We start from the raw sequence: 13,747 nt of genomic DNA, 5'->3' as shown, positions 1-13,747 counted from the left end.
ATCTATATATAATACTAGTACTATATATAGATACCCAGTATACTACAATACTAGTATACTACAATACTAGTACTATATATGATACATACTTCCCACACTGCAGTACATTCATCACACACACTGTCTCAGTAGCAGATAGTGGCTCCTAGGAGGCTCCTAATAGACACCAGTCACCCAGCACATCCACTGTTCTCCATTCTTCCAGTCAGGAAGAACTATCAGCACTCTGACTACCAGGTACAAGAAAGTTTCTACTCTTGAACCAGCAAGTGGCTCATTAACCTCATTAAGAACACTTAAAACCTTTTAAAAGAGAATACTTTTATTATTGTACTGCACTGTTTTTCACCTTCTACACTGAACATGGTATCCTAATTTGTCCCTTAAGTTTTACAATGTATATCCCCTGTGTCCTGTGCAGGGGTGGTACTGAGTACTGAAAAGTATACTTAAATGAAAGTATAAATAATGTGTTAAAATCAGTCAAGTCAAGTATCAGTCAAGTACTTAAGTGAAAGTAAAAATAAATTACTAAAGTATTTAAAAGTAAAAAGTAAATGTTTTAACTGTTGTTTTCATGTGAAAAGTGACTTATTACTTATCAAAACTATGCCATTTTGCCTGAAATTATAATTCAATCTCTGTAAGTTTGCAATATTTATCATTAGCTACAATTTGATTTGACTACTTATCCAGTTATGGTAGCTACTGGAATTGATGCTAGTCTATCCTAGTCTGCATTAGCAAAGAAAACAAGCTAACAATTAAATAGAGCCAGTTAATGTTGGCAAATTTTCGAAACTTACTTCAACAGGCTTATTCAAATTAGATCATATTAGATGGAATTCATGCCTTCTAGAGAGGCAAAGAAGATTTTTATATGAGAATTTACTTACCCCAACATACTTAAAAACCTTACTGCATAAGAAGGTCACCGCAGATGATGAATTGCTACGATTCTACATTGATAAACTTGATTAGATGACAAACTGAAATGATTGGATGCTTAACTGAACCCATTTAATAGATTTATAGCATACAGTCATTGACTGGATGAGAGAAGAAGAGACATTTGTCTAAATTCTCTCAAGGTCTAAATAAAAGTGTAAGGAAGTTTTTTTTTTCTTGGCAATATTATTAAATAAGAGTACAAATATTCATTTTCAGTAATACTTATGCAAAACCTAAAAATGCCAAGATAATACTTAAGCACAGTAACAAAGTACCTGGTACTGTTTCTGTTGTGGTTGAATGCTGAATGGGTTTTGTATTGTCTTTGCTCTATGAATATCTCTGCATTGATATGTATAGTCTTGTAGTACAGTGAAGTACACTATATTACCAAAAGTATTCGGTCACCTGCCTTGACTCACATATGAACTTAAGTGCCATCCCATTCCTAACCCATAGGGTTCAATATGATGTCGGTCCACCTTTTGCAGCTATTACAGCTTCAACTCTTCTGGGAAGGCTGTCCACAAGGTTTAGGAATGTGTTTATAGGAATTTTTGACCATTCTTCCAAAAGCGCATTGGTGAGGTCACACACTGATGTTGGTCGAGAAGGCCTGGCTCTCAGTCTCCGCTCTAATTCATCCCAAAGGTGTTCTATCAGGTTCAGGTCAGGACTCTGTGCAGGCCAGTCAAGTTCATCCACACCAGACTCTGTCATCCATGTCTTTATGGACCTTGCTTTGTGCACTGGTGCAGAGTCATGTTGGAAGAGGAAGGGGCCCGCTCCAAACTGTTCCCACAAGGTTGGGAGCATGGAATTGTCCAAAATGTTTTGGTATCCTGAAGCATTCAAAGTTCCTTTCACTGGAACTAAGGGGCCAAGCCCAACTCCTGAAAAACAACCCCACACCATAATTCCTCCTCCACCAAATTTCACACTCGGCACAATGCAGTCCGAAATGTACCGTTCTCCTGGCAACCTCCAAACCCAGACTCGTCCATCAGATTGCCAGATGGAAAAGCGTGATTCATCACTCCAGAGAACGCGTCTCCACTGCTCTAGAGTCCAGTGGCGGCGTGCTTTACACCACTGCATCCGACGCTTTGCATTGCACTTGGTGATGTGTGGCTTGGATGCAGCTGCTCGGCCATGGAAACCCATTCCATGAAGCTCTCTGCGTACTGTACTTGGGCTAATCTGAAGGTCACGTGAAGTTTGGAGCTCTGTAGCAATTGACTGTGAAGAAAGTCGAAGACCTCTTTGCACTATGCGCTTCAGCATCCGCTGACCCCTCTCCGTCAGATTACGTGGCCTACCACTTCGTGGCTGAGTTGCTGTTGTTCCCAAACTCTTCCATTTTGTTATGATAAAGCTGACAGTTGACTGTGGAATATTTAGGAGCGAGGAAATTTCACGACTGGATTTGTTGCACAGGTGGCATCCTATGACAGTTCCATGCTGGAATTCACTGAGCTCCTGAGAGCGGCCCATTCTTTCACAAATGTTTGTAAAAACAGTCTGCATGCCTAAGTGCTTGATTTTATACACCTGTGGCCAGGCCAAGTGATTAGGACACCTGATTCTGATCATTTGGTACATTTGGTACATTTTGTACATGATAAACGAGTTGGCGAAAAAAAACTGTACACATCAAATATTTTATCATAGTTCTACCTTACGAGATAAGATCAGTGGAAGGTAGATATTCTAAGCTCAAAATCTTTCAAAAGTCTATCTTCCAGAAGAGTAGAAATTCTTTCAAAGAATGTGTGATTAGTGCACTGATTCTGTGTTTACCCTGCTCTATGAAGTTCATTGCTTTGTCTCTCATTTCAGGTTCCAATTCCAGCCATCGGTTGTTTGAGTCCAGGTAACGGATGGCCAGAGCTGTGGGGGACATCCTGATCATAGTTTGTTCTGCACAACCGTGAGGGGCCTTGATCAGCTTCTTCACATTGTCTGGTGTAAGTAGGGGCGTGGCTGCTGCTATACCAAATACATCATCTGTACATTATTGAGACAAGAGAGATAATTACAACAAACTGTCATTGCTTATTGTTTTTTTGCATAGGAAAATAAAGATTGTCATCCATACCTTCAACTTTGACAAAGATATTGCCATCTGAGGAAGGAATTGTACCGTTTGGAAACAATCCATCAATATTAAAGTATTTTTCACTTCTACCTGTGTAGAGAAATTTTAATTAATCTTCTTTGCATATGTAAAATGTCTACACATCAAGCTTGTAATTTAAGCAAGCTGTCTGAATGTGAATATGAATTAATTGGAACACACTCCAGATTCATTTTCATGCATTTAATAATTTTTATGCATTTAAAAATAGTACACGACAATGATAAGGTTGGAATAAAAACAATGAAAGAAATCATTATGAATTACCATCCAGGTTAATTAATTTACTTTCCGAGTCTTCCATACGGACTCCCTCATTCTGCAAAATGAAGAAAGCACATGATTTCTCTCACATCAATAAATCAATCTACCAAACATCTGAACCATCTCCTCTTACCGTCACCAAGAGTGTCTTCTGAATGGCATCCACGCCCATTTCATATTCCGTGTCATAAAGTTGGATCGTGATAGGGATTTCACCCTCTTTCAGAGGAACAGCAGAAAAGGTCACTGTCTCAGAGCTACCACGGTCCAAACTGATGTTGATATAGGAATCAGTAGATGAAGCCCCAGGTGAACACAGGCCATCTACTTGTTTCATATGAACGGCAAGCTGTATAGGAAAAATAATTATATTCATAGCTGAAGCATCCAGTTATGCAAAAAATTGTAATATGTTAAATATCTCATTCTTTAAAAAACTGTTGTCTCACTGTATACTGGGTATTTCTGTATAGTACATACATAAAACACCTCAACTATTCTGCAATAGGTCATACTGAGCTATATTCAGAGTTCAGTTACAGAGACAGCATCTTAATCTGACACACAATTTTAATCAGAGACCGATTTGTTTTATAGATAAAGTCAGGGTGCAATTTGTTAAAAAACACAGAGGGGGTTGGGACATTTTAATTTTAATTTCTACCTATTACATTTTGACAATTCATGTGAAATGCAAGTCAAATGCAAGTCTACAGTTCCCAAACAAAAAAACTAATTATAGGCTAATTATGGAAATATGCTAAATAATGTCACTGATATATCTGTACTATTATATTGATATGCGCATACTTTGGGTGAAGAGCAGATAGCAGTAGGTGTGATGAAGATACAAATTTGTTATTATAATCATTTAAGGCATAATCTACCGTCAAACAATCTCACCATATTAATAACATTGTCATAATGACCTTTATGACAGTTGCACTGAAAGTGATTAATACAGGGAAATTACATTTTACTGTTCATTTTCTCCTCCTGGAGTAAACCTCTGGCACTTCATCACTCTTCACCTTCATATCTCTGAGCTCAGTGTGTAACGAGCTGGTTTTCCAACAGAAACTGGAAAAATGCACTATTCTAATTGGTTTCTCTTTTTTCAGGCTTAAGGGCAAATGCTTTTGTTTAGGCAAAAATCTGGATGCTGTTGATAAACATTATCTCAAACACTAGCTCTGCTACAGAAAAATTTGCGTAACCCAGCTCACTGTGGAATATGAGGAACCTTCCCAGTGTAAATACTGACGTAACATTGTGTTCTAGAGATTTTTTTAAACCCACCTGTCTTTCACTCTTGCCATAATTGTAGATAACCACAACAATGGCCATTTGTTCATTCTTCGTGACAGAGTAGGGAAGTCGCAAAGAGATAAACAGTTCCTGAAAGGCACGTACATCAAGAGGCTCGGCTACACAAAAACCTGAAAGCGATAAGTAAGTGTAACATTTCTAAATGTCTATGAAGACCGTTCAGTCATATCCAAGTAAAAGCACAGGTTTTTATCGTAACTCAGTGAACCAGTTATTGGCTAGTAGAAAATTTCGATTTACCATGAGAGGGAGATAAACTGACAGCCTGTATCTCCCAAGTAGTGATGGAATCAGGGAGAATGATCTGTTTTCTAAAACAAACATCAGAAGACAAATTAAATCATGCAACCACAGTAGAACAGTAGGGGAACAGAATGAGACAGAAGTGTGTGTGTCAGTTGTCTACTTACGTAATTTGGCCATTCACATTAAAAACTTCAAATGCAAAGCTGGGAGGAAAACTGCGGCGAATGTATTGGACCTCGTTGTCAAAAAAGTTTTCAATATCACTGGCACTAGCAGCTGGTTGGTTGAGGTTGGAGGTAACGGGAGGGGAGGAGACCACAGGTAAATCATCATGGGCATGTTTATATTGGGTTACATTACAACTACAACAACAACAACAACAACAACAACAATAAGCACATTCAAACTGCTCCAGTCCTGAACAAACACCAAATCTCAAAGAGAACACTATGTATATTTGTATCATATTAACACTTTTCCTAGTTTTATTAAAATTACACTTGGATTCAAGTTGAGATAGTTTATTTTAATTTGTAAGTTACTGAGCATTACATGAAGAAATAAACAGCTTCCAAAAAGAAACACATTAGTGTTAATAGCATTATTTCAAACCCATTCAATTCAAATGGCTTAGGCTCATAACAATAGTTACCTAATAATAATTATAGCAATTATTACAGATTTGATAGTAGTTCATAATGATAAACAAACAAACAAACAAACAACTAAATAAACCAGGGGTTCCTGAACTACAGGTCGTGACCCCATGTGGGGTCGCTTGATTGAGAGAAACTCGCAGTCTGCTCTTTTATTTCATTTATTTATTTTACAAATTACCATTAGAAATATTGAAGTCACAATTAAATTAAAATGTGCTACTTAATCTTTTTCACTATACTGACATTCTACACTAGTGTGGTTCAGCAATAAAAATGGATCAATTTCCGCTAAACAAACTAGTGTTGTGTCTCAAATCACATACTTATGTGCTATGCTAGACTGTTATTGAGTACTAACTCTACCTGGTTTTATAGTTAGTGTTTGAATTTTAAAAACCTCTCATGCCTTCAAACTTACCGAACGTTCTGTTTAGTGTACCAGTCTTCTGTATATTACAGAGTAAACACTTTTGCATGTCAGTTCAGAGTTTTCAGTTTGAGACGTAGCCCATGATGGCCACACAATGACCACAATCACAACAGCGGAGTTTTAAGAGAGACAGAGCTCATCAGCATGTTTAACATCTCTGTGCATGAAACCACTAAACATTTTACAGTTCGACTTGGAAACCTGACGGAGAGGAATGTTTTGTCTCTGATGTGCCGTCTAGTGAATGTCACTTTTAATCTTCCATAAATTACACAGGCCAGTGTGTGAATAATGCTGCTTGCATTGCTGCTGCTTCTGCACATGCACACAAAGTCAAGTATAAACCAGATCCCTCTGCTTTGTGTCAGGACGTATCACAACTCCCCGGCAAGGGTTATATTCCTATAACAACGCAACACAACACATCCCTAACCCTAGACACATAGGTCAGTACAAGGAATATCCCTTTGTTTTTTAGTCCCTTGTGGTTGCATACATGTGTTACTAACATAACGTAGTGATAGTAGTCCTAAATTATAAACCTGAAATTAGAAAATGTAGGATGGTCAAGGCTTGTGGTTGCAGAAAATTCATAATGTCATCATTTGCTCAAAAAGGTTTCAGGAACCCCTGAAATAAATAAATAGACAGACCCCCTAACTATACATCACTGACCCCACTTTAACTATCATGACCTTAAAAGTAGCATACATGTTCAAAACAGAAGAAATGATACAACACTCGGAGCCAGATATACTAAATGGTTTGCAACTGTAGTTAGTACTGTGCACACAGCATCTCGCAAAGTGCGCTAAATATGCATTTGAGATTGGATCGCACAAAAAGTGGGAATTCAGTGCAAAAAAAAGGTGGAGAAATGAGATGTGATGCTGATTGCATTTTCCATTCAATCTACTAACCTTTGCACAGCCAGTTTTGAGCAATGGTTTTGTCCAGGGTGCATTGGGCTACATTTTAACTGTCAGTGCAGGTCTTTTATTCATTTCCATAGATCTTATTTATTACATACTCCACTGATACATGTACAACCTGTTTTAATTCTTTATTTTATTTTGTGAGCAAGGGCAAAGCCATACCTGCAAGCAGTGATGTTACATCTTGCATAGTGGAAACATTAAGCAACCTCTCAAACATGGGGTTGAGGAGATTTTTTTAAACAACCACTCATTGTAGTTCTACTTCATTTGTGTAATATTTTAAAATAATAATTAAAACTTTTCTAATTTCATTAGAATTTTTTCAATTTGGAGCTCCTCTTATGCCCTATTTACACCAGACCACAACAGAACCACATCCAACATACTGTGATGTCAGTCAAAGCCATGTTCATGAGAATTTTGGGCCCATGGGGTCACTGGCCAAAAAAAAGCTTGAAAAGCCCTGATTTAGCTGATAAAATACGGTGTTAATCTTATCTCTCTCTATTTGTGATAGTGGTTTTTGCACCATCATCATACTTTGAAATATACTTTCCCTAAATTGCTTTAGGAACTTGGATCAACCAACACACATCTTGTACGAGCAGCACTAAACTGAAGACCTACTATTTAATTTATAAAGAGAAGTGTGTGTGTGTGTGTGTGTGTGTGTGTGTGTGTGTAACTGGACCACAGGCTGATAGTAATACTTACTTCTGCCATGGCCACTTCTTAGTTCCTCCTTCCTCTTCTTTTCCCTCAGCTGGGTAGCAAAGTTGCAGCATTTCAGGAAAACCTCCTCACATTCATTACTTTCTTTTATTCTTTTCTTTCGTTCCTCACAGCTCAGCTTCATTGGGAGCTGTGTTAGGCCGTGACGGCAACACTTCTTCAATACTGCATCTGGGTACTCAGTTTCTTTTGGAGACAAAAGTAGAAAGATAAGTGAGTTGAACATTTAATGGAGAAGCAACTTACTGACATATACACTCACTGGGCAATTTATTAGGAACACCTGTACACCTACACATGCATGCAATTCTCTAATCAGCCAATCATGTGGCAACAGTGCAATGCATAAAATCATGCAGATACGGGCCAGCAGCTTCGGGTACTGTTAATCAGAACAGGGAAAAGAAAGGCTACAGAAAGGCTAATCAGAACAGGGAAAAACTGTGATCTTGGGGAAAAAATTCTCTAGAGTTTACTCAGAATGGTATGATAACGAAAAAACATCCAGTGAGCAGATGAGTGTATCCAGTGAGCCGGTGCAGCTTCAGCTTTCTGTTCTTGGCCGACAGAAGTGGAACCCAACGTAGCCTTCTTCTGTTGTAGCCCATCCACCTCAAGGTTCCACGTCTTGTGCATTCTGAGATGCTTTTCTGCTCACCACAACTGTACAGAGTGGTTATCTGAGTTACTGTAGCTTTTCTGTCAGCTCAAAGCAGTCTGGACCTCTCTCATCAACAAGGCGTTTCCGTTCACACTGGATGTTTTACGTTCTCACTGAATGTTTTCCTTTATTGAATCATTCTGAGCAAACTCTAGAGACTGTTTTGTGTGAAAATCCTGAGAGATCAGCAGTTATAGAAATACTCAAACCAGCTTGTCTGGTACCAACACTCATGCCATGGTCAAAACCACTGAGATCACATTTTTCCCCATTCTAATGATTGATGTGAACATTCTTAATATATTAAGAAATTACAAAAATCACTGAATGTCCATTATGCACCTGGAGGAACGTGCACAGAACAATCAATGTATTGTAATTGATTGATGATGCAGAGCTCATAAAGACTTTTTGTTTTTTTCATTTTTATTTATTATTTTGTTTATATCATAGTAAACATGATTACTATGGTATAGTATATGATCACTATGGTTTAACTTAAAAAAAGAGGAAAACATCTTTATGAGCATTGCATCAATTGGAATTTTAACATTAATGGCATGGAAATTAGTGTGTGCACCTCTGAAGCAAGATTCTGTATGGTTATAACAGATGTTAGAAGTGTATCACAGGATGCAGTCATGCTTTCTTACAACCTTGCAAAAAGATTTACAAACTCTGAAAACTATTTACTAACTAACAGTAAGTGTACACAAGTGCACAGATTTTACAGAAAAAAATAATATTAGAAAAATTCTTCATGCTTTTATAGAGAAATAATCAACTTCAACGTGGTAATGGCACTCCACTTCACTCCACATTATTATTATTTTTTTCTTAACTAAATAAAAGATGCAACTTTAATTGATGGCTTAGAGAAAGCTCAGATTGTGATATTAAAAGCTATGAAAGTTTAAATATGTTTGAAATGGTACTGATGTACAGTAACCAAGACTCAGCACCTTTTTGTGCCAATTCTTTCTGGAGATCTATGGAACGTCTCTGCCGCCTGAAACCCGATTCACAGGCAAATCCTACAGACAAAATAGGACAAATTGGTAATGAACATTTCATATACTATTGGATTATAATATATTGTTAAGAAAATAAAAACAACAAGCTATCTAGTTTATTAACACTATTAAGATTTTCCCCACATTACCCCTATATACCTATCCTCATCTGTGACTTGATAGTTTCAGAGTGAGAGATGAAAGTCAATCCAGCATCATTAAATACTGCAGCAGTGTTCCCACCACCACCATACGAACATCCCAGATCATAAGTCTGCATAGAGGAGAACACCTGCACCGAAACCAAACGGTTTAGCACTGCGTTAAAAAATATCACTGGTTAATGGCAAGCTTTTCATGCGCTCAGACTGTATGATGCTCTATTAACCCACAGAAACATATCTTAAAAATATGGTTATTTTTTTCTCCTGAGTGGTGCAACAGAAAAGCATTCGCTCTATCGTCACAGGTTTGAATCCTGATGATGTCACAGCCGTCTGTAGCTGGGAGTCAGGGGAGCAAAGATTGCTGTCTGGGTGGGAGAGATGGCATTACTCACTCTCCCCTGTCAATCAGAGTGACACTAGCCAATTGCAGGCATCTGTGAGCCCATGCATGCAGAATAGGGCAGATAGAGCTTTCCTCTGAGTGTGTTACACTGCCCTGTGACGCTGTATATGCGGCAGATCGAGAGGGTGCAGAGGCTGGCTTCATATGGCTTGGAGGAAGCACGTGCTTGCTCCACCCTCCCCGGTTGGTAGTTGTTGTGTGATGAGCGAGACTCAGCTAGTGAGTGGGTGGGAAATGACAATAATAAATTGGGGGGAGAAAATGGGGTTATTTTTATTTTTATACACAGTGTGTATTGATATTGACAGTGTATGAAATAGGGCATTTCATTAAAATTTAGTTTAAATTTTGTACACTTTTGTAGAATTTTTCTTTCTTTCTTTCTTTTTTTTTTTTTACAAAATACAAAAAATATTACCATGTTATACACTGGAAAAATGTTATATTAAATTCATGTAAAGAATATAAAGATGTAGACTATAGAATGTACAGAATCAATATCTTATAAGTATCTTTAATCTGAATTTTGTACCTGTTTTGGGGTGAGTTTGTTTTGGGCATTCAGGGCATAGATAGCTTTGTCCACAGCCAGTAAAGCCACTTCTGCCTTGTGTTGGTCTCCCACATCAATGTTAATATCAACGATTTGTGCTGGATCGTAATAATTTTTAATATTGGGTTCCTTTTCTGTTACCACAACCTATGCAGGACACATAAAAAGAGTTGCATAAAAACTAGAGAAGAGCTAGCATGCTAACCTGCAGTAGGAAGCTACATTTTCTACACTAAGAGTTGCATTGTTAATCCTACATTTAGTCGTAGCATACATGAAACACAGTAACCATAAAAAAACTTTGAGTTAAAAAAAAAAAAAAAACAGTATGTGAAATATAGCTTACCTTTCCCTTACACACATCCTTGACATCTACCCAGATTGAGTCTGCTATAATTTCACCATTTTTGTCATAATAATATCCAATGAGGCGGAAGGATGGAATCATGTCAGGGCTGAGGAAGAGGTTGATAGTGGCTGTAATTCCTATATCAACAGAACTTGCCATTCTGAGAGCACCTTTGCTGAGGACCTGAGGAGAGTACACATCATGTACAAAGAAAATTCATACTTAAATGTTCAAAAAGTAGAAAAAGGCAATTTAGTCAAAGTTGTAATGAAAACAAGTTGTAATTAAGATATCACAAATATCTTTGATTTTGTGTAAGGTATGTTTTAAGAAAGTTTTAGGAACTTTGCTAAAGAATTGATATTTGATTGTAAAGGCTTGCAAAATATTATTATTATATTATTAGATGAGAAAGTTGAATGCAGAAAGGAATAACAAAATATGGTGTTATGTACGTATTTTGCTTTTTATTAAACAACCAACCACATGGTCATCTCTATATTTCCTATATTTCCATAGAACAGAAATGGAATTTAAGTGGATGAATATTAAGTAAGTAATGTCACCTTTTTGCAGTTCAGGCCGTATCTGCAGTTTTATACTGAAATGTTTGATCATGATTATTTTAATACGTTTAGACATCATATGCATGATAATGTTGGCGAATATAATACAGTGTATAAATGTATTTGATATAAGAACTGTACAAAAATGTAGATCTTAATCTTGTAATGTGCAATAAATAGAATTTAACACTCAAGGAGTTTCAATTCCAGCAGACACATTTATAATTTATAATTTTAAAGTCCTTTAAGTAGTTTCAAACATTTTATATTAAGTAACATATTATATGCTGTATAACTTTATCAAAAATATATGTTTAAAAAACTCCAAATATTTGCCATTTCCAGCTGTTAAGAATAATGTATGCAGCAAAACCCTGTTCTAGAGGTATTTGACAGAGGCTTTTTAAAGCTTTATTAATTTTAAATTACTTTAGTCAGGTTTATTTCCAATTTAGTCTTCTTACCAAGTAGTAAATGTATCCATCTTTTGGTTGGTCATTGACAACATCAAACTTAACACTCAGGTGTTCTCCAGGTGACAAAACCCTATTGTTCACACTGATATACAAGAAGTTATTGCTTGAGGAAGTAGCAATGGCCACATCTTTTGTTGACTTAAATCCATCGACGGTTGCCTGTCAGATATGGGCACATAGCATAACCACTATCACAATCATTTTATTAAGATTTCAGCAGTTTTAGCTACATTAAGCTAATCAAAACATGATGTTAATCAAAATATGAACCATATTAATAAAGAAAACAGATTCACTGTATGTCTGTGACATAACAGTCCTGGTATTGGAAAAAAATCCAAGTCTTGTAAACTGCTCACCTCAACAGAAATGTACGGTGATTGCTGTTTAAGATTGAAAACAGAAAACGCTACTCCCTCATTGTCTGTTGTTTCAATTCTGGATTCCTCTTCGGTGTGTGAGACTCTAATTTTCACCTGAACGTCTTTAGCTGGCAGGCCATTTGGAGTACGCACCACTACCTAATAAACGAGATATACAACTTAACAACTATTATTTGAATAAAGTAAAGGCTTGCAAGGGAAAAGCTTACCTTAACATCAAAAGGCATTTTAGGAATATAGTGTGATCTGGTTCTGTCCAAGTCCACTTTATATCTCTGTGACACGATGGGAAGTAATATTTCAGACTCTTGTACCTCACCACCTAGCAGGGACATAAAGTGATTTTACACTAACCCATGATCAGTTTGAACAACCAAAATGATCAATACATAGTGACTTTATCATTCATTAAAAAGTTGTCCTGTTTGAATAAATGGACTGATTCATCTAAACAATTTGCTAAATCGTGTAAATTTTTTATTTTTAAAAAGACCATTTCAAAAAATAAAAAATTGTCTCGATTTGAAGAATAAACTGACAATCTGCATTAGCAAAATGATGATAAAACATTGTCTATGTCCACTTAATAGAAATAGTTGCAGTTGTTATATACATGAGATCCACCCACAATTTAGCCAATTAGTCAGTACATAATCAGATTAATTCAGGGCGGCACGGGGTTGCTAAACTTGCTGTAGTGCAAATAACAAAAAACAGCATCTTATCCCTCATTTCACTTACTACAGCAACTTGATCTATTTGCACTTCATGTACATAACATCTTGACTCTATTCAATGGTGGTACGTCCACAGGGGCAAATGTTAATTTTCCTATCTTCCCTAAGTTCCCTTGATTTGCTCAGCTGTTGCGCAATTTTGGGGCGTCAAGCTCAGTGCCTCATTTAGCTCCATAAAGTTATTACTGCACCCAGTGGTCAAAATAGGAATTGCAACAAGCACTAATAGAGGCCCCATTGGGGCAGGAATCACACTGCCCCATGCTCAGAGGAGGAGCAGCAGACAGGCCAGTTAATGAGACTGATGCTATGGTCACAGTTTTTATAACAAATTGAGCTTGTTTAAAAATAATCCACAGCCACCAAGATCTTGTTTCATAGCAAACTAACTGAAATTAAATCTAACAAATGTTTGCAAACAAAGAAAGAGCGTAAGTGCAGACAGTCTGTCGGTGATGTACAGAACCATTTCTATTGCAAAAATTGCAGAGAATAATGTCTGTACATCAGAAAGGCATGTGCCCCACAGTGACCTTGTTGAGAAAAGGAAGATAAATATGTCTCTCTTTTCCAGTGGCTGAATTTTTTGGGCTTTTGTATGATTTCTTGAGATGTAGTTGGGCTGGAAATGTTGCAGAAACCTGGCAACCCTGATTAATGATATTAGCTCTCCTGTGTGCACCTTGCAGACTATGACAATGGAAACAGACTTGCTGTATCGAACACAGTTCTACACAGGTACATCTAAAACCA

General features: G+C 37.0%; 1 protein-coding gene across 1 annotated transcript in view; it reads right to left on the bottom strand.

Moving 5' to 3' along the window:
* c4b (complement 4B (Chido blood group)) overlaps positions 1-13,747 on the bottom strand; it is a 28,360-nt gene that overhangs the window by 7,577 nt on the left and 7,036 nt on the right. Inside the window, exons 10-24 of the mRNA XM_026939834.3 lie at positions 12,467-12,579; positions 12,234-12,395; positions 11,863-12,033; positions 10,830-11,015; positions 10,463-10,630; positions 9,520-9,652; positions 9,310-9,381; positions 7,669-7,872; positions 5,092-5,203; positions 4,922-4,992; positions 4,652-4,791; positions 3,486-3,701; positions 3,356-3,407; positions 3,050-3,139; positions 2,752-2,958 (exon numbers count right to left, since the gene is read on the bottom strand). Coding sequence (XP_026795635.3) covers positions 2,752-2,958; positions 3,050-3,139; positions 3,356-3,407; positions 3,486-3,701; positions 4,652-4,791; positions 4,922-4,992; positions 5,092-5,203; positions 7,669-7,872; positions 9,310-9,381; positions 9,520-9,652; positions 10,463-10,630; positions 10,830-11,015; positions 11,863-12,033; positions 12,234-12,395; positions 12,467-12,579 — 2,097 coding nt within the window. The remainder of the gene's footprint in view (positions 1-2,751; positions 2,959-3,049; positions 3,140-3,355; positions 3,408-3,485; positions 3,702-4,651; positions 4,792-4,921; positions 4,993-5,091; positions 5,204-7,668; positions 7,873-9,309; positions 9,382-9,519; positions 9,653-10,462; positions 10,631-10,829; positions 11,016-11,862; positions 12,034-12,233; positions 12,396-12,466; positions 12,580-13,747) is intronic.

This window comes from Pangasianodon hypophthalmus, chromosome 1, assembly GCF_027358585.1.
Source record: "Pangasianodon hypophthalmus isolate fPanHyp1 chromosome 1, fPanHyp1.pri, whole genome shotgun sequence".
Lineage (NCBI taxonomy): Eukaryota > Metazoa > Chordata > Actinopteri > Siluriformes > Pangasiidae > Pangasianodon > Pangasianodon hypophthalmus.
This window is presented reverse-complemented; position numbering and strand designations above follow the sequence as displayed.